The sequence below is a fragment of the Rhipicephalus microplus genome, chromosome X (genome assembly GCF_043290135.1).
Source record: "Rhipicephalus microplus isolate Deutch F79 chromosome X, USDA_Rmic, whole genome shotgun sequence".
In the NCBI taxonomy this organism is placed as follows: domain Eukaryota; kingdom Metazoa; phylum Arthropoda; class Arachnida; order Ixodida; family Ixodidae; genus Rhipicephalus; species Rhipicephalus microplus.
Window position 1 is genome coordinate 290521335 of NC_134710.1, and position 27852 is coordinate 290549186.

At 43.1% G+C, this 27852-nt stretch overlaps 1 protein-coding gene across 1 annotated transcript in view; it reads left to right on the forward strand.

Annotated features, from left to right (window-relative positions):
• Positions 1–4678: 4678 nt before the first annotated feature.
• The window catches only part of LOC119162172 (neuromedin-K receptor-like), a 412470-nt gene continuing 389296 nt past the window's right edge, over positions 4679–27852 (forward strand). The window contains exons 1-2 of the mRNA XM_037414641.2: positions 4679–4708; positions 16035–16295. Coding sequence (XP_037270538.2) covers positions 4679–4708; positions 16035–16295 — 291 coding nt within the window. The remainder of the gene's footprint in view (positions 4709–16034; positions 16296–27852) is intronic.

Sequence of the window (27852 nt, forward strand, 5' to 3'; positions counted from 1 at the left end):
CGATGACATCTATTGGAGTCAGATCCCTCACATAATTGTCTTTCTGCTGGCGTTAGGTACTTCAGACAGAAATAACATAACTACGCCGCGAGTCCATTACTCTATGCAGTTATACACTAGTGAGCCTGAGTCCACTACTCTAGTTAGTTACTCTAGTGAGCTGCGCGAGACGGGCTCGCTAAAGTACATGCTACCTTTAGGTAGCATATGCAGTTGCTCTAGCGAACATATAGAGTTACTATAGTAGTCCCGGTATCTCATGGCGGTGGAGTGAAACCCTCACGTGGATGGAGGTGTGTGGTTTCGCGCCGGCTCCAAGAGAGGGCGCGACCACGCTGCGCAGATTATGTTTTTTTTTTCAAATATTTTTTTTTTCAGAACGTCGCCGTAGACAGCTTCGCTATAAATAAAAAGGCAACAAAATTTCGCATAATCAGAAGGAATAATAACACAAATTTGAAAATGTAATTAGGTTGTTGCAGCTGACTCCTTTGCTTTTTCGATTATTATTGCCGCGATATGGACACTTCGGTCGTTCTAAAGGAATATAAAAGAAATCGAGTGCCTTAATCACGGTTTTAATTCAGTTTGGAGGTTCGCGGGGTGAGCTGGGATGTAAGGAACTAAACGAACGCACCATTGTTTAGAAGGCGTAGTCGTGCGATTTGTTGAAGTTCCTTTGCGTGCTTGGCAGAGTATGTCCTCGGGGTCAAAAAGTGGAGGTGACAAGGGTTCCATTGTGTGGAGACGACACTGAAAGGACGTGTGCACGGGCTGCACCTCCTCATAGTGAGCTGTGACCACGGCGCTTTGTTCTGGGCTTGAAAGGCTACAGATGGCGCTTATGTCTCCGAGTGTCAATGGGCGTAGGGAACGCCCCCCATGTGGGTCGCTTACCACGCACGGCTTTTTAAGCACTGAATTGCTCCCGCAACCGCCCATACTTGGTGGTACACGCTATGGTGCGTGATCATGAAAGGTCTTCGTGTTAGTCATTATGCTGTGCTTTTTACAAATGAAAATAAGTGCAGGCATCCTTCGGGACCATGACGGATGAATTTTATCGTCTTTCCTACCACTGTTAATCATTATAAAAATTGAAGGATGAACACTGATGCATGCGCGATAGCCAAAAACAAAGTAAAGAATTGTGCGACGGTGATGAATGATACCGAAAATTAAAACAAGAAAAGCCATTAACGTTTACAGGACTTCAGGCAGTGCTGACTATGCCGGTTTTAAAAATGTAATTGAAGTTTGCGTATGGAACGCTATGCGTGCCTAGATCAGCACTTCTTTGCGAACACGAAGGGGCACAAATTCGCGACTTCATGCTTAGGAGGTACCAGAGCACGCCTGCACAGATTGCTCATATCTCTATCCCCTTATGGGCACGTAATGCACGTTCTTTCATGTTGGTAAAAGCTCTGAAGCTTTGAGCCTGTGAGAGTCCTAAATGAAGGCGAAGCCGCTTGGTCTCACAATACCCACACAAATTTTTCATTAAAAGATAGACATACGAAAATCTTTCGAAACCAAAAAGCCTAATAAAGGGTTCACTGGACGTGGTAAGACACTCACATCGACAACTGAATTAGAAAGGAAATAACTAAACTAAGCTATTCAGTTTGAACATGGGTGAGCGTCGGAGTGGTGAAGCGTCTTCGGTCTCAGCGAATAGGAATACTTAACACGTGGACTTGGCAGCGCTGAGCTGGCTGCGACGAAGAAAGACTGGCTGGTGAGCGAGGCGTCGAGAAGTCAGGACAATCTGGCCAGGCAGCTCGATGTAGAGCTCGGGCCCGAAGCCCGACTCTTTTTGCTTCTTGTCTGTTGGAACCGAAGTCCGCACTCTGGTTGGAGTTCAGAACCGGAAGGCTATGGTCCACTCGAGGTCAAACGCAGTGGCAGGAGGCCCCAGCCGGTTGAAATCTTGGAGGCTTGGGTCCGGAATCCCACGACCATTTTCAGCAACCGGTCCAGTGACAAACTTCCATTCGGCACGTCATCTTCGAACACCCCTGCTCTTCTCTGTCTCGGGATACCTCTCGACATCTGGCCCACTTCTCCCGTTCTGGTTGGTTGCGTTGAAACTTCATGGTCGCTGATCATTGGCTTTCATGTTGCGCTATGCGTCCTCTGCTCTCGCACGCGATGTCTTGACCGTTGTCGTTGTCTACGGAGCACCGCGCGTGCACTGTCATCACTTGAATTTGATGACGCGCACTTTTCAAAGAAGTGCACTTCAAAAGCGCACCACATTCATCATAAAAGCCCCCCTTTAGGAAAGCTTTTCACCTCTAGAAACTGCCGCTTGGTGCGCGAACCATTTCATCACTTTGCTATACACCTCAATTTAAACACATACATGACCCCCACTCTCCAATACACATTGTTCAAATATCCAGATTTCAAAAGGCAAGGTTCACCCTATTTATCTTGAAAGTTCACACAGAAATCCACCGGTTCAGTATTTGATCATCTTTTACATATGCAAACCTTCCTGCAAAAAAAAAACTATACACCATGTAATACTTCCAAATTGGAAAGTTCATAATTTCAATTATTCACAAGAGATGCACTTCCGTTGTCCGCTACCAATATTCGAAAGAGCCACTGGTTATTTCTACTGAATGCGTAGGTACTAGCGTCCCAAACAAGATGCGAAACAACCATGATCACCTGGATAGAAGCAAGAATCGGACACCTGTAGAAGACTTTTCCACCCCAGGCTCACCTGTACCTCAAGTTGTGGATCATCAGAGGCTCAGTGACCAAATCGCTAGCATCAATACTCGCATCTTTGCTATGTAGTAGGAGGCATACTTCGAGGCACACCAGTACACGTGCGTCTTTAACTGTGTCTTTCCTGAGAACGCCTAGCTTCGAGCCGTAAGCTTGTAATAAAAGCGACTCCTTAAACGGAATGAGTTATGTCACCTAAGACACCAAACAGTACAACTCAGCTTCCTCACTGCTCCAATAACAATCAGTTTATGAAGCAATCTCTTCTCGCTAACTTTCCGCCAGTTCTACTCTTTCTCCTAATGATTTTCCTGCCATATGAACCCTTCCATCTGAGTCATTTTGCTGGCCCTCATCGCCACAAAATGAGCATGAAGTTTGAGACTCTATTATATGTCCTTCAACTAGTTCTTCTGCACCCTGCTCCAATTCTCCCGTATAAATCGCTTGTCCGCTTGCCCGATACGTTAATCTCAATCCATTTTTAGGACTTATGTCTGCGTGGCACTCTAGCAAACCTCTGTCATCTGATAATGCATCCAGCGGCACACAAGAATCGGCACCAAGTAGAACAGTCTCAAAAATTTTCTTTTTCGTATTCAGCCCGTCGACATCAGAACCTGCTAACAACAACACCTCCACTTCTGTACTACCTGTCTGAACGAGTGTTCCAGCACTCTCATTTTTCTCACTCGGATGAGTTACCTCTGCGCAAATCCAGGCATTCAAACTATCTCGTTGAAGAACAAGTTAATTGCATGGCATTTGACCAAGCTCATCACCTCGGTTATCAGATCCAGCAGTAAACGTGAACCATGGCCACTACCTGAAACCCTTCTTAAGGGCACTCGCCGTTCTCACGCAAGTGACGTTTCAGCGCTCCTTCGGTGGAGCTGTCGAGAGGTAGACCTACCTTTTCCTGGAATGTGCTGGGCCTTTGAGAGGTCCCGGCGCACACCTTAATCTGAATGCAACTTGTTTGTTCTATGCTCGCAAAGCTTTGCTCTGCTTCTTCGGGCTGCCCCCCATTTTCCACAGCTTCTAGGCTGCCCATATCCAGGTACTCCTCCACCTGAGCTTCTGGCTGTAGCGAAAGATTCTCACGAGGTTCAGGGTCAGCCGCACCGCCATAATCTAACTGGTTTGGCTGGAAATATTTTTCGAGCCAGTACCGACAGCCTGTTCACTATGGTTACCGTACCATACGTGCTCACAGTTTTCTCCCTCAACCGGCGTTTTCCTAGCCATCACGAGTTCAAGTTGCCGCTCAAGCGCCCTCCTTTCTAATTCAAGTTCTTGCCTCGTTTTAGTAAGCTTCGATTCAAGCATTTCAGTCATAGCCTTTGATTTCTTGAAATCTAACTGCTCCTCTTTAGCTTTTAACTCCATTTTGAGCTTTTCCTTAATTGCCTTTCGCTCTGCAGCCCGTTCCTCACGCTCTTGCTCCATCCGCTCCTCGTACCGCACTCTAAACACCACTCCCGTAAGTCCCATTCTATCCACCATATTGACTACCTCCCACGTGCTCATCGTAACTTTCATCACGTCTAAAAGCCTACCTGAAAACAAATGGCTTTGTCCAGTCGCGAACGTCAAATTTTAATGCAGGTTCTGATATGTTAGTAAGAGCTCTAAAGCTTTGAACCTGTGAGAGTCTTAAAAAAGGACTAAGCCACTTAGTTCCACAAAACTCACACAAAATGTTTATTGAAATGGTAAAAACACGAAAATCTTCTAAAACCGAAACACTTAGTCAAAGGTTTACTGAACGTGGTAAAACACTCACATCGACAACTGAATTACAAGCCATATAACTAAACTCAGCTATCCAGTTATAACGCGGGTGCGGCGGACTAGTGAAGAGTGTTCGGTCTCACCGAATGAAAATTATTGTTTCGTGGAGGAGACAGTGGTCAGCTGGCTGCGAAGAAGAATGGCTGGTGGGCAAGGTGCCGAGAAGAGGGTAATCTGGCCAGGCAGATCGATGTACAGCTCGGGCCCGGAAACCTACTGTTGTTGCTTCTTGCCTGATGGCACTGAAGTCAGCAGGCCCTGGCTGGAGTTCAGAACCGGATGGCTATGGTCCGCTCGAGCGAAAATGTAGTAGCAGGTGGCCTCGGCTGGTTGAAGTCTTGGAGGCTCGATTCCGGAACCCCACGGCCATTTTCAGCGCCCGGTCTGGTGACAACTTTCCGCTCACCGCGTTCTCTTCAAACTCTTCTGACCTTGTCTGTCTCGAAATCCCTTTTGACTTCGGCCCACTTGTCCCGTTGCTGTTGGTTACGTTGAAATTCTCGTCGCGCCACGCGTCCTCGTGCTTGGCGACGGCGAAGACGTCTCGCACGCGACGTCTTTCCCGTCGTCGTCGTCTACGGAGCACCACGCGTGCACTCTGTCATCACTTAATTTTATTGACAAACACTTTTCAAATGCCCGCACTTCAAGTGCGTACCACACTCATCACAGGGCACTAAAATAAGCGCAATAGAAGAGTTCAGGATAACTCCACTGGTACACTTCGAAGCGTAACGCATTTAATGAGGAATAAAATAGACTTGTTTTAAACAAAATAACGGGCTAGATGCGAAAAAACAAAGCCAGCCGATGAGTCTGTATTAAGGATTGTGTATTCGAGATAACAAGGGCTGAGAACTGAAGCCTATCGGATAGAATGTCAAAACATGACGACCTTTAAAATTCTCATTGTGAGTAAAAAGCTGAGCAGAAAACCACGAGTCACCCGTTCGCAATGGCGGTGGCCCTAATTAGAAAATAAAATAAAATGAGAAATTAAACAAGTTTTGTGTGAAAAATAAAAAGGAGAAAATAAAAGCTCAGCAGAAAGTGTGAGCATAGTACCAACTTTAAACGCCAAAGCGTGCACCATACATAAAGATGCCAATACAGCTTGAAAGCTGGCGTGGTGAAACACTTGGCGCTGTTCTTAATGAAATGACACTAAAGAGAAGTGATGACTTCTAAGTGCACTCTCAGAACTGTAATGCCACATTTTTCACTATCATGAGGTCAATAATAGCGGAGAAAATGGATATCGAATTTTAAACTTGTTTTTATTTTTCACTGAAATCTCTGAATACGAAGTTAAAAATTTCAAAATATACTTTTCATATTTTAGCGACATTGTCTAGATCAAATATTCAAAAAAATTGTATGCTAGGTTTATGGTACCCACACAAGACAACGTACTTCATTTTTCTTGATTATAAGCTAAGTAGGACCCAGTATACGCCTTCAAAACTTATGACGTGATGATTTTTGGTGCGAGAATTTCAAAGTAGCGCCTTCACACGCAGTTTTATTTCACAAGTTTTCATCCGTTTTCTGATACGCAAAAAAAATTGTTTTACTCTTTAGTGCCCCTTCAAAGAAAAAGCCTTAGATATCTCATCAAAAACGAAAAAAAAGATCGTCTGCGGTGTTGGCAATAACACGAGTGACTCAAAACATTACCACGAGATGACGCCATCATGAAGACAGTATGACTTCATGATGCGGATTCACGCAACGTGGCACAACCTGATGCTGTCAGCACATTGCATCATCACTTGATAAAATGTGAGCCAATCTAGAAGGCGCTGCGAAACCGCCTGATGTGCAAAAGCCTTCCTACGCTACTCCAAGGAGTTCACCACGCTGTGTGCAGAAAGCGTTACAGTTAATGCAATTAGCTCGTCGCACATCATGAGCCTGGTGCTTGAACTAATTGCGCAAGGCATAGCTGCTTTACAGCTTGAAATACAGATGACGAGAGTAGGAAGTTGGTTGTGTTGTAATACATAACTAATAACGCAGCACGTAAAAACTGAGACACAGAACAAACGAAGGGACAAAGATGAGTGATAACTTCCAACAAAATTTTATTTCGATGAGCGTACATATATATACTCACGAAATGCAAAAATACAGACACAAACAGCGTTAAAACCCACAGTTTTCATGCGCGAAAATGTACAATTTTAGGAAGGACAATTCTTTAAGACAGAGCCCGAGAGAAGGAGTCCTGACGCAGTTCAGCCCTAATCTAAACATCTTCTCTGTGTCGACAATCTCCTTTTTCATTTTATTTCTGTGTTTGCCAACAATGACGTCATCATAAAAAAGTGGTTCGCAACCACACGTGCTGCAGGGTTGTGCTAAAAAAACATCCTGATCATTCCGGACGTTGTAAGCGGTAAGCGTGTTCACCGAGTTGGTCATTAATGAAGCGGCCAGTATGTCCTATGTAGTGATTGCAGCATCAAAGAGGTACTTGATAGGTTATATTTGTTGCAAACTTGACAAACAAGATTTTGTGCTTTTTGGAACAACCAGGTTTTGGATGTGAAACAACCTTCATGCACAAGTAAGACGACTTTTTCGGGGCAGAGAAAACCACCTTAACATTGGCCCGCTCCGCAACTTTTTTTCAAGTTGTGGGAGATACCATGTAGATAAGAAACCGCGGCAAGCTTCTTAGGCCTTACTGTCTCAACCTAGGAGAGGGCGTGTTCTGAGATCTGAACATTATTGACCAAATTTTCCACTACAGAAACATGTATGTGGGAGGGGTAGCTAGCATTAAAAAGTCACTCTGTTTGCTCTTTAAAACTAGCAGTCATTAGATGTGGACAAGACTTCTGTAAAGCATTCCTAAAGCGCAAGTCTACAATGCCTCGTTTTACGAGTTTTGTGTGGGCGGAATGATACGGAAGCAGGGGTTTATTGCTCCTTGGCTTGTACGTCCAACAAATAAGGTCTTAGTGAAAAATGGGAGCTATATCTAAAAGTTGATAGTGCTATTCACAGGCAACTCATGAGTTTTCGGCGTCATTGGTTGTGAGCGAAAAATTATCATCTTATACGTGACTGAGAAATCAAGAACGATGTGAATAAAATAAATCATTATATATATATATATATATATATATATATATATATATATATATATATATATATATATATATATATATATATATATATATATATATATATATATATATATTGTGTGTGTGTGTGTGTGTGTGTGTGTGTGTGTGATTTGAGACAGAGGTAAGTATGGATCCAAACCAAATGGTATAAGTAAATTAATGTGCTCTAACATGGCAATCGCTTCGTCGTAATGGCTCCGTGGTTTAAAGCCGGTACCCGACTACCAAAGGCACACACGCTACTGCACCTGTTTCCTTAGGGCCCATAGTGGGTTCATAGCAAATTCGAAAAGGTTTTATGCGATAAGTGTATGAGAGAAAGAGAGAGAAATTAAGGCCGCGAGGTTAACCAGATATTGGCATCCGGTTTGCTACCCAGTATGGGGGGGGTGGGGAAATAGGGGCAAGAAAGAGAGTGAGAGAAGAAACGAAAATAAAAATGCACATGCACTCATAAGAAAACAAAACCGCACACAGGAAGGGTGTTCTGCCTACAGCCGTTCAGAAAGGCCGGTCGATCGCAAAAAGTGCAGTAGCGCTTTCAGGGCACTACGAACCACGCATTACGAACTGGATGTCCTTATGACGTTTAACTCTTAACGGCGCGCCTTTAGGGTCCCTTACTTTTTTTATCACAACGATTACCTCCGTGAACAGATTCATAAAGTCCCATTCACCTACAATTGACTACCTACAAAGAGTTTATGTTCGTTGCTGCAGAGCGATAACATATTCGCATGCCTTCATTCCAAGAACCACATCGCAATCGAATATGCTGCGACAATCAGCTACCACCATCTCTGACACATGTTTTAGGATTAAGTTTTTTTTAATGAAAATATGTTTACCACTGTTTGATTCTGCTTCTTTATATGTATGTGAAGTCTTCGTCTTTTTTCGGGAGAGGTGTGTGTGTGTTTATGTTGCTGTTGTTCTTTCCTTTTATTCTTAAACTTGTATAACCTGTATAATCCGGATCGCTTTTTGTTGGCATATTTGATATGTAATCTGTTTTGTACAATTATATGTATCATTCAAATTTCGTTTTGTTTTGTATGCAGTCTTGTTTTCTGTCGTCAATTATAACATGCCTCTCCACTTTGTAATGTGCAAACCCTGAGGCATAAATAAATAAATGAATAAATAAATAATTCAATAAATAAATAAATACACTGCTTGTCAATGACCATTGCTAACACACAATCGTGGTCAATAGCGAATATGTAAGAATAAACAACGTTGCTGGGTGATTTGGTAGCTATTGTGCAGTGAATTTGACCACTTACAACTTGGAGAACCCAAGATTTACGCAAGGTTTTTCGATAACGAGCAATTACATAAGCAGTTGCCGCACGAAGCTCTCCTTAAACGCCATCACACTCGGTGGAAATTGAAATGCCTGCAATAAACTAGGGCACTACCAAGACACTAGGACACTACGTGCTGGAAGAAAATATCTTTAGAATCTAAACTAAACAGCATGAAAGAATGCTTAGCTTTATCGTCAAAACTATCCACTCGGGCTCATCAAGTCGGACTAAAGTGTTAGCTTGATCGTACACTGAATCCCAAATCAACTATCTCGGCGCCTCGAACAGGGTGGTCTGACCGTGAATATCGGTAAGATCACAAGTGGAAAATTTCCTAAGAGATCGCGAAATATTCTGAATAGGTTGATCATTAAACAAAACTTGTCCACCAAAACTGATAACGCAGAGGGGGGGGGGGAGTTAACTGTTACATTGGAGCTCCTTCAAAATAAAAAAAATGGTTAACCAACTCGTGCAGTCAAAATGACCTCCTTTACTATTGATTTCTTTCACACCTTCAGCTACCTTTCCTTGGACTTTAAGGGGAGGCGAAAATCAGGATTCCCACTGATACCCGACAAGGCTTTGATCATAGTCAGCGAATTCTGCTTGTTGTTAGCACAAAAAAAAATCGTCATACCATGCAAGAAAAGCAGACACAGTGGTGACTACCCCGGCTGGCGTTTTCATTGAGACTGTATAAGTATGTACCCACTCAAAAACACATGGCATGCTACTGAAAAAAGGAAAGAGTACACAAGTCAGCAAAACACTAAATGTTGGCGTCCTGGGGGAAGCCACCTGCAAACGTTGATTATGTCCGGAAATCCTCAGAGGAGAGATTTTAAGACATCATCGACTTAGGCTGTAGTCGTCGAAGCTAGTGAGAAATATACGAGAAATATACAGGTAAAGAACACTAAGAAAACCCAGAACGGAGCCCATGAGCCAGAGCTGGCACTGTTGCGGCTTGCACCTAAAACCGAAGCCAGGCTAGCTAGCACTGAAATGGCAATGAGCATGGGCCCTAATTATGCTACCACATTCTATTCTTGAACGCGAATCTCAAGCGTCCTCCAACTTTTTTTTTCTCTTGCTTGCGCGTTTGTATGACGTTTTATTTTGGTGGACACATTTCGCTTGAAATCAGCAGGAACTTGTTTAATAAAAGTAACACAACGAATGAATCCGCATTTTCCCCTGCACATATACTGGCTATGTCTCGTTTCTGTATATCAGAATCTTTCACTCTTTGAACCACACTTAGAGTGAACACATAAGATCTTGACGCCACGCTGTAACCTACCGCTGTGGGTTCCTTTACGTTGCCGCTGAGACAGGCTGCGGGAATGAAACAAGGTTCGGACAAGCATGATTGTATTTGTGTGCTTCATCTGGCCCACTGCCCCTACAAACGATAAAAATTAAGATCAATAAGTGCACAGCCAGTCGACTATTCTGATGCTGTCCCAGCTGCATGTATTTGATCACTAACCACAGATAACTTATTTTAATAAATTTAAATGTGAATGAACTTCTTGATTCATAAGTTAAACTCCCCAGCTTTCTTCTTAATACCAGCTGCAAGTTAGTTCAAGGTCTCAGATCACACCAATATGTAGCTAGTAAGCCCCCCTCTGTTAAAATCTTATATATACCGATCCTGTAATTTAGCAGTTCGGGTGGCTCATTGTAAGTTTGTATTGCTGTAAACATTATTTAACTTTAGGTTTTCAAGTGACACAACTAGGATGTGATTACATGGTAATAGGGCACCATAGCAGGGTACAAGAAATTGATTTTCACCGTCTGAGGTTTTTACAACTAAATCTATGTGCAACGGTGTTCTTGTATTCCATTCCCCTTAAAATGAAGCTCCCACGGCTAAGGATCAAAGCTGTGTTCTTGCGCTAAAGCGTGACACTTGGGGGTCTACAAATGGCCTGAAGTATTACGATCAGCCAGCATGCCCGCACCTGAGCCACTAACCAGGGGGTAAAAGCGAACCATCACCTGCCACACTGTGACGGCCAATCGTGTGTGACGAGGCTACTTTAAAAAACCTATACGGGACCAAAACATGCACGCGGTACGAGTGGCTGCATGGTTGGTCCTTTATACGACTCAGCTATACAGCCGCGAGATGCCGGGTAGAACACTACCCTCTTCGATAGTCACCCGAGTCTTCACTCTTCAACAGCATGGCTTATCTCGTGCTCGTTAGCTTCCTTGTAAACCCCCACTCGACCTGATTTTTGCCATTGGAGCTCACTGGTAAGAGCATTGCGGAAGGCACTGGCTCCGCTGATCGATAGTTCCAATTCAAACGGCAACCTGAGCGCCAATCCACCCTAATTAACACAGGAGCCGCATGGTCAGTTTCTGCCCCATTCACAACTGTCCCTCTAAATGCGCTACTATTGATCACGAAGGCACCACGCGGATGCAGAAGTTGCCGCAAAAAACGCACTTTCGGGGTCTTATGTTTATTTCTCTACTCTGACAGGGAGTACGATCAGCTTCGGATTGGGCACCGTGGCTCTCATTAGCCTTTGAAAGTCGAATGCATTGGTTACTGGAGCCGGTAACTTCATTTTTGTTGTGGCTAACGGTAGCCACCAACTTGAAAGCTGGGATTGTGAAAGAGAATGTATCTCATGCTAACGTTCGACACTGCATGAAAGTGCATGCAAATACACAAAGTTATTTTCACGTTACTTCAAAAATCTGGTCCTAAAAGTGGACTGTGTTTTGCACACAAAATAGAATATTTACTAGGCTGTGTGTACCGTGTTGTTTATTTTCAAACATAAATTTAAGTAGAAAGCTGGAGGCATATGCATCAGCTTTTTGCGCTACACACCGTGATCTTGAGAACACAGGAGTAATTATATTCCTCTGGAAGCGCAACGTCAACAAGCTTTTCATACCGAAAGTACCATGAATTGTGGTACACTTCAATGACATGAAATATCTCTCATTTGTTTGTGACTTTACAGGGCAAAAATATTCAGCTGCGTGAATAGTGTGCTCCCAAAGACAAATACAGCCGTACAGTTCACTCTGATTTAGGTTCTTGCATTTATCAACTTTTTCGTTCATTCACTGCTATGTATATTTTAGTTTCTCATATGAGTGTAGGGCGCGCAAGTTAACAAGGTAGTACGTTCTAGTACAGCTAAAGAAGCAATATAATAAGAGAAATATGTGCGATAATGTATATATATATATATATATATATATATATATATATATATAAATATATATATATATATATATATATATATATATATATATATATGTATATATATATATATATATATATATATATATATATATATATATATATATATATATATATATATATATATATATAATTTGCCGTGGGCAGGTTTGGTTCCTATCTACGGCTAATTATCTTTCCACCTACTCTTCTCTCTTTACATTTACATTACGATTCCGCAAAATAACTTTAGCTATAGTTTCCTCGGCATTACTGTCTGTTAGATCTCATAATTATTGTGTCAAACACAAAAAAACGAGCCGCTAAGTGTACACTTCTTGCCTTATTTATTAACGAGGGTCTCGTACTGGCAGACGGGGTGCCTTTAGGCTGCATACGAGGGACTATTGTTCAGCTGCGAGCTCAAAATATGTTCACGTGCTACGTGACACCAAACAGGCTCGTAAAGAGTGTGCCACACTCGCCGCCATGACTATTGGTGTCGCTGACTGACACTCCCACGTTTAAATTCACATATATACCCAATAAAATGGCTGGGGGGATAGCCGCCGTGGTAGCTCAGTGGTAGAGCATCAAACGCGTTGTTCGAAGGTCGCAAGTTTGGTTCCTGCCCACGGCAAGTTATGTTTACACCCACTTTCCTTTTTCTCATTTACATTACAATTAGGCCTAATACTTCCCCTATACTTTCTTCGACATTAATTTCTTGTATAGCCATTGAGGGTATATATATATATATATATATATATATATATATATATATATATATATATATATATATATATATATATATATATATATATATATATATATATATAGAGAGAGAGAGAGAGAGAGAGAGAGAGAGAGGTTGTCCCAATTATTACGCAGCCCAGTTTCAAAAAAGAGGTATGGCGTTACGCGAACAAAACCTAGTGCATATTATTACCAGTATAGCGTAGTAACCACTGCTAGCTTTTTGTTAATGAGAATCGTTATATTAGGGACTATTACACTTGTAACGCAAAGATTATTTGCCTATAACTTTAAATTTTGTTGAGGCAGATGTACGCATGTTGAAGCGACTTCTGTCTGCGCTACTTTCAACAAAAAACGCACTGATTGCGCGCAAATTTTTTTTACGTTGATAAAGAAAGCCTGTGAAATAAAGAAATAGCACGCAGCTCGACTTCTGCGCGCATCTGGAAGCAGTTCCATCAAACAAGCTCACTTGTGTTGGCAAGTATCAAAGTACAAAATGTAGGAAAAAAACATGGATTCCGATATGTGCCACTTCCCATCTGAAGAAACGCCCCACTGGGATGATAACCAGGCTATAATCAGAACAGTGTTACAGCCGCTTTATCAATGAAAACTGTAGCTTGTGAGAGATCCATAATGAAAAATTGTCCACGTATCTGCATGTTACACTGCAAATGTCGTTGAAAGATGACAGTCTTGCGTCTAGAGGGAGTGAACAAAACGTTTATTTGATGTTCTGCGCAAGAAAATTGGTGAATGGTAATCTGGAGGCGCTGCGTTAGAGTGCCTCGAGCGTGCAGCGGAGGCGAACGAGCACATCAAGTCATGTCACACGTGAGACATGAGCGCCATCTGGCAGTTATCTTGGAAAACAAAGTGCGCGCCTGGCCTGCGCACCCGTCTCGGAGGTGATAAAGTGTAGAACGCAAGGTGACGGGTAGGTGCCACCACCATGTCGTCTTAGCAAAGCGTTTGAAACACTTGCCTTTCTTGCAAGCGTTGCATGGTCAGCGCAGTGTAATAAACGCTACGCTCGTTAGAATTGCTTATGTATGCCTTGTCTAGTAAAAGATATACAGAAATATTGGTGTGTTGTTATGGTGGTTCAGATTTGCACAATAATTGCTTTTTAATCGACAATCGCACAAGTATGAACGCTGAATCGTGAGCAATATTGGTGGGCGCGGCGGATGGGGTCGGCCGTTTGGGGTATCGGCCGGTCACTGTGGTGCTTTTTAGTGTGCCGTGAAGCGTCTACAAAAAGACAGACAGACAGACCAATTTTTTTGCGCCGAAGGCCCCAAGAAAGACTATCGTCTTTAAATATTACGCCATCTTCCGCTAAAGGAGCCATGCGTAGATGCTAAGCAGTGCGCTCTAATGCTTACACTGGCGATGACGTTGACGCTGGCGCTCATCGCCGCGTATTTATCCTCTGGGGAGGCGCAATGAACTGGTGTTTTTTTACTGGAACGTGTCAATCGCTTTCAATGGGCAATGAGAGACACACGACTCCAATTGTTCACAGAGACCCGTGGTCCGCTTACAGTTAGCGCTTGCGCTGCAAAGTTTTATTGTTCAACAACAACGCACAAGAGAAATCTCCCACTGGCACCACGTTTGAGGTCAACATTCAGTGCCGATATATACGGGGTGGCCAGTGAACGATTGTGGAGCGCAATTAGTCGTTTATTTTTTTTTTTTCAATCACCGAGCTAGATGGCAGATGCTGCCTGCGTCGGCGTTTCGAGACGAAATAGGGGGAGCGTAGGAGAGGAGAAAGAAGGAGGGGACGCACATGCACAATGGCGGAGTAAATGCCGCGGGGAGGATTGCGCGGAGGAGAGGGGGGTTGAGCATAGGTTAGCAGACGCTCCCTGCGTCGGCATTTCGAGGCGAGAGAAGGGAGCGTAGGAGATGAAAGAAGCTGCGGACGCGTAGTATGAGCGCGGACGCCGACGCCGCGAGACACGGGCTCGAGCAAGAGATGCTTCGCATCTACTATTGACGCACAATAAAGCGAAATGAATCCCTGCAGAACTGCGACACATGTTGTAGGCACCCGTCCTGTAATCTCGCAAAAGCGTAACGCTAGCTCTGGCAACGGAAAAGAGGCAAATCGGTTGCTTGTATTAAGTTAATTTAAGGGAACTACTTCCGTTTGCGGGTGGGCGCCCAGCTACGACGTATTTTTCATTAATTTTTATTAACGGGGTTTGCTTTTTAGTGGGGGGGGGGGCTTGCTTAATTAACAGGAAAGAATGAGCACACAGTTAGTATGCTGTCGAAAGTAACAGAGACATGTTGTTTGTTACGTATTGTTTATCACGTATTGTTTATCATTTGTTATACATATAGTGCAATATAAAACAAAGCAGGCCCCTAGCCAAGAAGGTGCCATAGCCACCCCCGACCTCTGGATGAAGGGGGGAGGGTGTTTCACCGAAAGTAAGTAACGAGCACACGAATTTTTCAAAGCCTTTAACAGGTGGACCCTCCCCGAAAAAAATTTCTGGCTACGGGCTCACAACGAACATTCACTGAGCTCTAGCGCGTACAGAAGGTATACAATAAGTGCCGCTTTCCAGCATCCACACTTTTACTAACATCTTTCCAACTGGTTACTGTCCGTCAGTACATTTATGAGAAAAAAAGGATCTTGTTTTTGTCGGGTTAGCAGTCTGCATGAGCTAAACTTGTGATAATTGTACTTGATTATTCTTACCGTCTTTAATTTGTGTGTGGATGTATAAATTATATATTTGAACCCGTGAGGTAAAACACCCAGTTGTTATTCAGCTCTGTTAGCCCTGGCAGTGCTAATCATATATGAATTCTTGTTTTTTTTTTGTTTGCCTCGGTGTGAATAGGATGGTAATGGTGTGACACTTGCTCTTATCTCAATCACATTCTCATTGATTTCCAAGTTACACTACGCAGCATATCGCCCTTATGCATTTGATAACCTCTCCATATACTACCAACTCCCCCCTTTATCCCTTTTTTTCTACTCCACTCTCTATGGCTGGGTTTCAGTTAAGTGCAGCGTGAGTTCGGTCATCGCAGTGGACGCCTCTGGAGTCGGTCACGTACTGCGGCTGGACGTGGCCCACAGAGGCCAGCTGGGACGCGGAGCGCGGCGAGTGCGTGTTCGCCTCGTCTGGTCGCAAGCTCTATTACCTGCTGGTCACCGTAGCGCTCTTCTTCCTGCCCGTGGCCATCATGCTGACGGCCTACTCTCTTATCGTGTGGCGCCTGTGGATCACCCAGATGCCCGGAGAGCGCAGTGCTGCAAACATCAACGCCCAATGCCGCGCCAAAAAGAAGGTAACGTCTTCTCGCGATGCGAGCAGCTGGGCGTGGAAAAGCACAAAGATGTCTGGGGAACAGGTGTGAGCGGTTACGCGTAGTCATTATGCCTGGTCAATCACAGGCGTGGCAAGAGTTTCACGTGATTACACGTGGTGGCTTTATTGTAATGCAAATAGTAATATTAGATTAGATTAGTAACCTATCATTGAATTACTCCTGTTACGAGAATTTAGCTGCCATCTGAGAACTTGAGTAATAGCACTGAGAAAAACTATGTTTATCTACGCAGATTTATTAAGGTAGTGGCCGTGGCAGTTAGTCTTAGTAACACATCATTATAAGCAACCAGTGTAACCTACAATTCTAACTTAACAAATGTTGCCTTCCTTGGTGTGTCTGCCAGAAACTATGAACAAAAAGAAAAATCTCAACTCATTTATTACGCAAAAAGCAATGGAACAACAGATTTTCATTACATATTGCAACGTTCCAAGGGACAGCGTTCAAGCTGCTTTAGCAAGCCAAACGACGTTCATTACTTGTGCCATACAAGTATTCACAGGCCAAATGACGTTGATTACTATGTACGGTGTTTCTCACAACCTGAGTTGCCTTGGGAGAGATAATACCACAATCTGCACGACTGATCTAGCTCGGTGCAAGCCAGCTAAAAATGTCCTCTATAACTAGAAATGTAGTACACCCTCTAATTTAACGTGCAACACTAGCAAGAACGTCTAGGTTATCAGAGTAGCTTGCAAGGATAAAATATACCGCTATCGTTAAGGCTGTGGTAAGCGAAGAAATAACACAAACATCAATGAAAGCTGTCATTGCCTTTTTCCGCGAAACCATCGTTTACAGCATTATTAGAGATATCTCGTAAATTACAGGTAGTGAACCTTCCTATACATGAAATAGTAACAAGCTGTTTTTCACGCTTCTACTTATACCTGTATAGGCTAAAACAAAGATGTATACAAAATGACCCGCCAAAGGCGGATGACATTGCGTACTTGATATGCTGAGACCTTGCTTGTTCCGGTGTCCCATGAGGTCAACGAGGGGCTTGGACAAAATCAATACGTAATGATTTTCCCACACGAACAGAATAACAGAACTTAACCATAAATAGTCTAGCAGCAAAATATTCGCTCTGACCGGCGAGATATGTATAGCAGAGGAAATGGGGTGAACAAGAAGAAAAGCTTCCGGTTTTTTTCCCTACGCTTAGGCGTGTGCATCCGCATGATTATACAGCTCCACCCAGATTATACGAAAAACAATAACTGCGGTCCTACATATGCTAGAAGTACACGCGCATCGAGAGCGATAAGAGGGGGGGGGGGGAGTGGAATGCGCGTGGTGTCCGCATGAGCTGAGCCCCAGAGCCCTGCAAGGAAAGAACCATTCAAGTAGGTCTAGTGTGTGTTCAAGAAACTCTTGAGGATCTCAACGACGGTGTTAGATTAGGACTGCCTTCCAACTCGCACGGACGCGAAGGCCGGGTTTCTTCTCGGGTGCTCTGTGGCTGCCAGGTTACGGCCTTAGTTATAGCAGGCACACCAAATTTGATTTTCTATAGTTTAATAAACTGAGGTTTGAGTAAGGCGTGGGTCATAACGACGATATAATTGCGGTAGAAGACGTAGTGTGAAACTCCGTAATAATTTTGACGACAAAGGGTTTTTAAACATGCATTTGCTTCTAAGAACACGCATTTCATCCCTATAAATTGTACGCCATGGCCGGCACTCGCACCCATGTCCTCGATGTCATAGCTGGGCAACAATAACGTCAGCCGCTAATCTAACGCGGGGGGTCACGACACTTGGTTTAAAACACTTGTCTATTCACTTAACCTTCACCTAAATCATGGAAGTTAGGCAGGCCTTCGCCAACATGGCGCAAAGACTGCTGACTCTTGAGCAAAGGGTACGATACCAAAAACGAATTGTTCGGAGCATTTCTTTTTTTTTTTTGTTACTTCAGCGGTAAACATCACCAAATTGAAGTCGTTACAGGCCATCAAACTTGAAGTGATGAACTCTAAATCAAGCTAAGGTTGGACAGTCGAGAAGAAAAAAAATGAAATAGCCAGCCAAGGACAATAAGTTGACGGGTAGAACAAAAGTCATTTGGTGCTTCAAGTGCTTCCCACCTCCTATGTGACGGCGCCCACTTTCAGGTGAATACCACGAATCAGTACATCGAAAGTAAACCTTCTATTGAGTTTTCTATGGTATCGTCCAGGAGCCCACAAAAAATTGTCCTTGCAATAAAATTTATGAAAACATGAGGGCTAGATTCTGTACAACAATAAAGTCTCCCACCCTCAGCGCTGGTGGTTTTTCGCTCGCAAAACCACCGCTACTCAGAAACACTCTCAAATATTACCCGTTATACATTGCCCCTGAAGCCTGTTTGACTTTATTATTATTATTATTATTATTATTATTATTATTATTATTATTATTATTATTATTATTATTATTATTATTATTATTATTATTATTATTATTATTATTATTATTATTATTATTATTATTATTATTATTAAGAATACTGACTTGTGCTCTACGACCACCATTTTCAGGATATGACTACAACAAAAGTTCTTACCTTACATTGATGTGTACCTTTGTTTTAGCAGACTGTGGACATTTAGAAACGTGCAAATGACAAAACGTGCGTCATCACTGATGTCCGAGTCATCGTTAAAGCTGATTCTGTCCGTAAGCTCTCAGTCACCTGCAGGGGGGCAGCTAGATTTGCTTTTTTTTTGGGGGGGGGGGTAATTGATATAATTGATTTGTGGGGTTTAACGTCCCAAAACCACTATTTGATTATGAGAGACGACATAGTGGAGGGCTTCGGAATTTTTGACCACCTAGGGTTCTTTAACGTGCACCCAAATTTGAGTACACGGGCCTACAACATTTCCGCCTCCATCGGAAATGCTGCCGCCTCAGCAGGGATTTAATCCCGCGACCTGCGGGTCAGCAGCCGAGTACCTTAGCCACTAGACTACCGTGGTGGGGCCGGGGGGGGGGGAGGTTCAATCATACTTTGTGTATGGTCGTGCGTCATTTGTATATGTGCGTGTATACACGTGTAGCATTGAAATAAAAAAATAACGGGGAATGGTCTTTTAGCGAAACTGTTTTAAGCACTGGCGAGGTCATCTGGTAGAACCTCTGCTTGCCACTCAGAAAGCTTGTATTTGATTCTAAGTCGAATCAAATAGATTTTCAATTTCATGCATTTGCCCCAATCTAGCTTTCCAGTTCACTGACAGCGATGATTCGTCGTGTTCAAACAAAGACGTCAACACGCACACAGATATAGTTGTACAAATAAAATTATTCCCGCGAGCATTAGCACAAGACTGGCGGAATGAGGTGTGTGCGCCGCAAAAGCGGGTACAAACCAATTTGGTCCTATCACAGCATATCCATATAGGGAGGGTGTCTCAGCTATCTTTAGCTACAAGTTAAAAACATGTCGACACACGCAATCACGACGCGACAAAATGCATGTTGCTGAGCGTTGCCTGGGGTTATTCAGACTATTGTTTGTGTTCTAAAATATTGTTTAATTAGAGGTGTTCATTGTCTAACTTTTGAAGGTATGAAGATGGGTGAAAAATTTCAAAGAGAAAGTTGTAGATCAGTCTGTAAAACATCCGATTATACAGTTTCGAGCTTTGTGTTAACTATAAGTGTTTTTTGCTAACTACATATGTCCGCGAAATACAAAAAAGTACCACGTGAAAACAGAGTGCGCACGATTATTCTAGTGCTTCCTCAAGTTCTGCCTACGAATGACCATAGCATTCGCCCGATTGTGCTGTCTCGACAGGACCACAACGATGGTGGTGACTTAGCAATGAACACGTTTTGCTATCGGTCACAAAAGCGGTAAATGCTGTGACTGCTTATCACTGTCATGAACCGGGATGAGGGAAGCGTGTCGTTCGCACGCAGAACGTTAAAGAGCCGCCAGAATCAACGCGCGCGTAGGAACGCCAGTGGGTTCGTCACGTGGCATTTTTTCTATTTCGCGGGCATTTGTAGTTAGCAAAAAACAATAATAATTAACCAATATAAAGCTCAAAACTGTTTAATCAGACGTTTTGCGAATTGGTTTACAACTTCATAATTGAAATTTTTTATGCATCTTCGCTTCATGAAAGTTAGTTAAATAAACAGATCTAGTTAAACAATATTTTAGGAAACAAAAAAGTTTGAATAACTCCCGGAAACGGTCAGCAACGTGCATTTGGTGGCGTCGTAATTGCGTGTGCCGGCATATGTTTAAACTCTGGCTTAAACCACCTGGGGCACCCTGTGTAGTATAGTACAGCAAGGGGCTTTTAAAGAAATCTGAAGATGATGTTAGGTTTAGCAGAAAAAAAAAGATGGAGGGGAGTGGGTAAACCATTTCATAGCTTGATACAGTATAGGAATTAACAAGGGGATGGGAAAAGGAATCCCGGCCGTAGTGGCCGCATTTTTGTTGGAAGTGGAAATGCTCGAAGCCACTAGTCCTAGACGTAGGTACACGTTAATGACGACAGCTGGTCGAAACGTCCGTAGCCCTCTACTACGGCATATCTCAAGATCATATCGTGGTTTTGAGGTGTTACAACTGCACAATTATTATCGGAGTTAAGTGCCAAACCCCCTATAGTTCCTCAAATAGAACACCTATGTTTGCCTCACTGGAACCTTATGTAGTGAAGGAAGTGTAGCTGTGCTTTTCGAGGGACTAGATGGTGCTAAATCGGATTTAATAGGACTCAATGAAGTTAGGGGGACCAATGAGGCCTATACAGTGCTACAGAATGGGCACGTCCTTTTCTATCATGGCTTAGCTGACACAAAAGAACTGGGTGTGGGTTTCCTCATCCACTTAAACATAGCTGGTAGCATATAGGAATCATCATTATCATCATCAGCCTGACTACGTCCACTGCAGGACAAAGACCTCTCCTATGTTCCTCCAGTCAACTCGGTCCTGTGCTACTGCTGCCAATTTATTACCGCAAACAACCGAATATCATCGGCCCACCTAACTTTCTGTCTCACCTTCGTGCGTTTGCCTTCTCTGGGAATACCGTCAGTTCCCCTAATTACCAGGGGTTATTCTGCCAACGCGCTACATGCTCGGCCCATGTCCAATTCTTTTCTTGATTTCAATTATGATATCCTTAGCCCCGGTTTATTCCCTGATTCACTATGCTGAATTAGACAAGGAGAGCATAAGTGTGGAACTTAAAATTAATCTGCAGAAAACAAAAATAATGTACAACAACCTCGGAAGTGAACGTCGCTTCGAGATAGGTAGCAGTGCACCTGAAGTTGTAAAAGAGTACGTCTACTTACGACATGTAGTAACCACAGAGCCGAATCATGAGATTGAAGGTACTAGAAGAATCTAAATGGGGTGGAGTTCATTCGGCAAGCATTCTTAAATTATGAGTGTGAAATCGCCGCTGTCCCTCAAGAAAAAGATATATAACAGCTGAATCTCAATGGTACTTACCTATGGAGCAGAAACATGGAGGATTACAAGGAGTGTTCAGCTTAAGTTTAGGATGATGCAGCGAGCAATAGAAAGGAAAATTATAGGTGTAAGCTTAAGAGACAAGAAGAAAGCAGAGAGTGGGTCAGGGAACAAACCGGGGTTAAGTATCATCAACATCATCATCATCAGCCTGACTACGTCCACTGCAGTACAAAGGCCTCTCCCATGTTTTGCCAGTTAACCCGGTCCTGTGCTTGCTGCTGCCAATTTATACCCGCAAACTTCTTAATCTCATCTGCCCACCTAACCTTCTGTCTCCCCCTAACTCACTTGCCTTCTCTGGGAATCCAGTTAGTTACTTTTAACGACCAGCGGTTATCCTGTCTACGCGCTACATGCCCGGCCCATGTCTATTTCTTCTTCTTGATTTCAGCTATGATATCCCTAACCCCCGTTTGTTCCCTAACCCACTCTGCTCTCTTCTTGTCTCTTAAGGTTACACCTACCATTGTTTTTCCATTGCTCGCTGCGTCGTCCTCAATTTAAGCTGAACCCTCTTTGTAAGTCTCCAGGTTTCTGCTCCGTAGCTAAGTACCGGCAAGATACAGATATTATTTACTTTCCTCTTGAGGGATAGTGGCAATCTACCTGGCATAATTTGAGAGTGCTTGCCAAATGTGCTCCATCCCATTCTTAATCTTCTAGTCACTTCAATCTCGTGGTTCGGCTCCTCGGTTATTACCTGCCCTAAGTAGACATAGTGTTTTACAACTTGAAGTGCACTATTACCTATCTCGAAGCGCTGCTCTTTTCCGAGGTTGTAGTACATTACTTTCGTTTTCTTCAGATTCATTTTAAGACCCACCTTTCTGCTCTCCTTGTCTAACTCCGTAATCATGAGTTGCAATTCGTCCCCTGAGTTACTCAGCAATGCAATGTCATCGGCGAAGCGCAGGTTACTAAGGTACTCTCCATTAACTCTTATCCCTAACTGTTCCCATTCTAGGCTTCTGAAAACTTCCTGATTGATTTGTGGGGTTTAACGTCCCAAAACCACTATATGATTATGAGAGACGCCGTAGTGGAGGGCTCCGGAAATTTTGACCACCTGGGGTTCTTTAACGTGCGCCCAAATCTTGAAAACTTCCTGTAAGCACGCGGTAAATAGCGTTGGGGAGATTGCGTCCACCTGCCTTACACCCTTCTTGATTGGTATTCTGTTGCTTTCTTTATGAAGCGCTATGGTAGCAGTTGATCCACTGTAGATTTCTACAGGTATTAAGGATATCATAGTGGAAATCAAGAAGAAATAGACGTGGGCCAGGCACGTAGCGCGTAGGCATGGATAACCACTGGTCAATGAGCCTAACTAACTGGATTCCATGAGAAGGCAAGAGTGTGAAGGAAAGAGAGAAAGTAAGGTGGGCAGATTAGATTAGGAATTTTGCGCATATAATAAAAGGGCAATAATAATCACAAGACCGATTACGGGTGAAATACTGGTGAATATGCAATAATGAATTATATGTAAGAAATATTTATGTAAAATAGGTTCAGACGTAAATACGTGGCTATCTCTGTCCTCCATAAGTAAACAGGTATATATGAAGTTCAATATCTCGAAACCAGCATATGATTATGAGAGACACCGTCGTGTAGGGCTCCACTAATTTCGACCACCTGGGGTTCTTTAACGTGCACCCAAATCTGAGCACACAAGCCTCCAGCATTTTCGCCTCCATGAAAATTGCCGCCGCCGCAGCCGCGATTCGATCTCGCGACCTGCGAATCAGCAGCCGAGAGCCTTAGCCACTAGACCACTGCGACGGGGCATGTGTCAGTAAAGCTATTGATAACTAGCATACAATCAATGCTCATTAACAGACAATGTTAGTTTTTATTTTTTATCATCTCTCCAAGTAAACGATCCTCTAAATGCCCCCCTGTTTTCTCTGTTTGTAATGTGTCATGTGTATGCCAGGTTCACTTTTCTAACGGAAGAACGGTTAAGAGCTTGTTTCGCAGAAATTATGGTTTCGGTATCATTGGTTGTGAGCAAAAATTATCTTGTAGAGGAGTGACAGAAGTCGAGAAATATGCAAATGAAATCATTATTAAAAATTTTTGGTTTGAATGATAATCGCACTCAAGGTGCCCGCGTTGCAAAGACTTGTTTTACCACAGAGCTACTCTATTGCTTGAAACTGCTTTAAAAACACTATATGAATGTAATCTAGTGAAAGTAACTCTCACGGCAGCTAGTTGGACGCACGTGACTTCGTGCCTTTCCTTCAGCCGGTCGTGGCACAATGTGTCTTTCTCTTTCTTGGTCACTTGTGCATAAACTAAAAAAAAACCAGTCTAGGCCACTACTCGGACACTGCGCCTCAAGTGGTTTTTCCCAGTAGAACAGGGAAGCAGTCAGTACTTTTAGTTAATGACATTTGATCAGTAATAGCTTATCATGTAGAGGTCATATTGATATTGTGACTTGACATATTTCGTTTTTGTTATCAATGTCACAACCAGAAAACTATATGCAAGACTAAAGGATATCTAAGTACGCTATTTTAAGCAACTTACTAATTGCGTGATAATCTTTTTCGACTAATACAGGAAGCCCATGAAGAGGAAAAAATTCAACCCACAGTATAGTGTGGTGCGTTGCGTCGTCAGTGCCCCTTAAAGAGTACCAGGTGGTCTAAGCGCCTCTCGTCATCTTATCATCGTTCTATTACGCAACACGACCACTAATAAGTATATGTTACTATTATTATTTGATATTATTATTATTTTTTTTTTCATCCACATAAGAAAGCAGTGCCCTGAAATAAACTTACTGTGAGCAACCGTTTAGCCCGCTGCGTGCCGCCAGAGGCACTATTGCATATTTTGATAATAAATGAAGCGAGAGCCCACACGTGTTTCATTTCAATAATGATAACATCCACTTAATTTTGCGCCTCACTCATGATCTGCTTCTCGCGGGCTGCCGATAGCATTTATAATGCACCCGGAATGCAGTTTTCACCGAGGTATATGTAAAGTGGCAGAGTCAGCTCCATACAAGCTCAAGAACCCAGTTATTGGCGACTCGCGGTTACCAATGCCGTTTACGTAGGAAGGGGGGGGGGGCAATTAACAACAAACACAAATAAAAAAGAAAGTATCACGTCCCAACTGGAAGCGGTAGCAACGTCGTGCATTTGCCCTGCATGACGCTAAGCTGAATGTTGTTTTTAATTGCTGACCTTATGCGTGCCGTTATAAATTCGCAATTTTAGGGCACCTTATGACACACTAATTGCCTGTGCGAGAGAAAATGAAGACCAACAGGAAAGTTTCAGAAAGCAAGGCTGTTTTACTAGCCAAATATTGTACTTGCTATATACATCAAAAATTTACACGTGAAATTGTGGCACAATGCTTCTCGAGCACAATAGCATAATACTTCTAAAACTCACGTAGCCCAATCGTGTAAAAGCACTGCAGCGAGACAAGCCTTGAGAATATTGCTTCGGCAACCGTAGAGTACAGCGTCTCGTCGCTTAGCGTGTCGCATTCACCGTCACCAAAGGTGTGGGCATGCTGGCCTTGCGCCAGCGAAGTCAGTCGGCAGTCACTAGAGCGGCTATCTACATATTCTGTGGGCTAGTTCAGCTCTGAAAGACCACGCCAGTAAACAGCATATAAGGAAATAAACAAGCTACGTAAATATACGCACGAAACTATCACGCAGAGGCGAGCGGTGCCTCGTTGGCCCGGCTATGCGCTGAACTATGGACTCAAGCCCTGGCAGTTGATCGCCTGAATACGCCCCCTAATTATTCCACTCAATCAAAAAATGAAGCAACCATTCATTTAGCCAGCTGTAAGATAAATCTTAGAATAAAATTACAGTTAACTTTGATATATAACAAATTAAGACTCCTTGAAAAAAAAACATTTTAGTGAGGCTGCTCATTTTTCTGTGCTTCACCTAGTCACGCTTCAAACGTTGGCGGGCGTTGATGCATGTGGCAGTAAGTTTTCGACACTTTCCGCTCCAAGTTTCATGACCTATCTCGGTTCACCATAGAGAAACATACTTACATAAAGAGTGGATACTCGCTCAGGGCCCTGTGGCCGAGCTACTTCACTGCTTTCCACGCCACGAGTGGCTGGTCAGACCCAATGATGTCTTAAACATGACTAAAAATAACAAATTTTTTTTCCGGTGCCAGTATTTCAACCCGTACCCTCATAAAAGCGAGTGTCTTTGCCACTAGGCTACACACCCATGCTTCTGGAAGAGGAATACATGCGCTGTACATCTAAACCACATGAATGTGCACCCTTTGTGCAAAACAAATGCAGAAAGACAACAGATTCTAGTCAGACTTTACTGAATTTTGTGGTAAGGCAAAGGACGTCCTCAGTGGGATATGAAGTAGAGTGGATACAAGAAAATGCACAAATCATTAAAAATCCTTCTTTGCGAAAATTTGATGCCAAACTTGGGTTTTCAATGTCCTCTTGGGGTGGCTATCACATGTCTTGAAGAAGGAGTAGAAGTGAGCATGGGTACGCCATCTAGCGGTTGGTCAGACCCTTTTTTTTCCGCCGGGAAAAGGCTCAAGTGGCCACTCATTATATAGTAGATTTCTTTATGGTTTGACCATGGTTTTAACCACGTCCTGTCAACTCGCTTGCGAAATGATAGGTGTTGCGTAAAAAGAGGGGACTATCTGCGCACTTCATCAATGCTGCAACTACAGCCGTCACAGCACGCATCATGCCAAGACCAAAGCGACCCATCACTTCGGTCATTGCGTTTGTGGTGAAGCACACGCTCTATCACCTTTTTGTCTCTTTATTTCTTCCCCATTTCTTCATTCTGCCTTTACACTTCTCCTGCTTTAGGGCACTACTCTTTGATGCGAATCGAGGTGTAGTGAAGGTCTTTTCATTATCAGTTCAGTCGGAGACGTGTTATTATATGGTGGGCTTTTCTTAATAATGAGAAGAATATTGCTTTGACTTGCAACATTTACAGTAAATAGAAAAACTATTATACTTAACAATGAAACTTCTGGAGTTACCTTCGCTTTGCATAGTTCTTTTTGTTTAACATCTTGGTGCTCGACGGCTGTGGTAACCTGCCTATGTCATATTACTACGTGTGATCTAACATGTCAAAACCACGATATTATTATGAGGTACCCCTGTTAGTCGGGTACTTCGGGTTACATTTGATACACAAAGCTCCTTAACGTACTACTAAATCTAAGCACACTGGGGTCCTTGCGTTTCATCATTAACAGATTACAGAAGCCGTGGCCGGAAATTGAAGCCTGTTTCTTTAGCTTAGTATCCCTGCACGTTGATTTCTAAGCTACCGCGACAGTTACCGCACGTATGCATATGTGTTTGTACTATCAGTGTCGAATTAAATCCGAACAGTTGGAAAAAATTCGCAAAGCTATAGTGAACGTCGTCCAGTCGCTGCCATTTACACAAGTGCGCATCTGGTCTGACAGCACTGCGCATATGTGCGCCTGTACGTGATGATAACTGGATGGCGAGCATTACCACATTGTGAATGCTTGCTGCTGTTCTAGCTAAATTTGTCACGAATAGCATGTATAAACGCTTTATATTGTAAGTTTCAATGGAACGCATCAATAAATGGTCTGGTTGATGCTGTATTAAAGCTGGAATCTTACAGCATTGAATTTATTCGAGGTAAGAGCTTCTAAGAACAGTGGTAGTGATAATATATATCGTCCCTCTGGGGAGGATTGAGGTCGCAGCCAAGATCAGTGAGTAAATTGGACCTTACACCCAGCCTCAATAAGCAGTATATTCAGCTTCAAGAGAAGAGAGTTAGAACATCTCCATATCAGTTTGCAAACTGGTAGCCACCTAGCTGGTCCTGACTTGGCTTGGCTTTTACCCTCTCAACTGCCCTTTCCCCCCATTGCCATACTATAATGTGCATGGCTTTGATTGTTCTTTTTTTCTTTTTGGTGCTGTTTTTTTCTCTATCTAATTTCTGTTCATA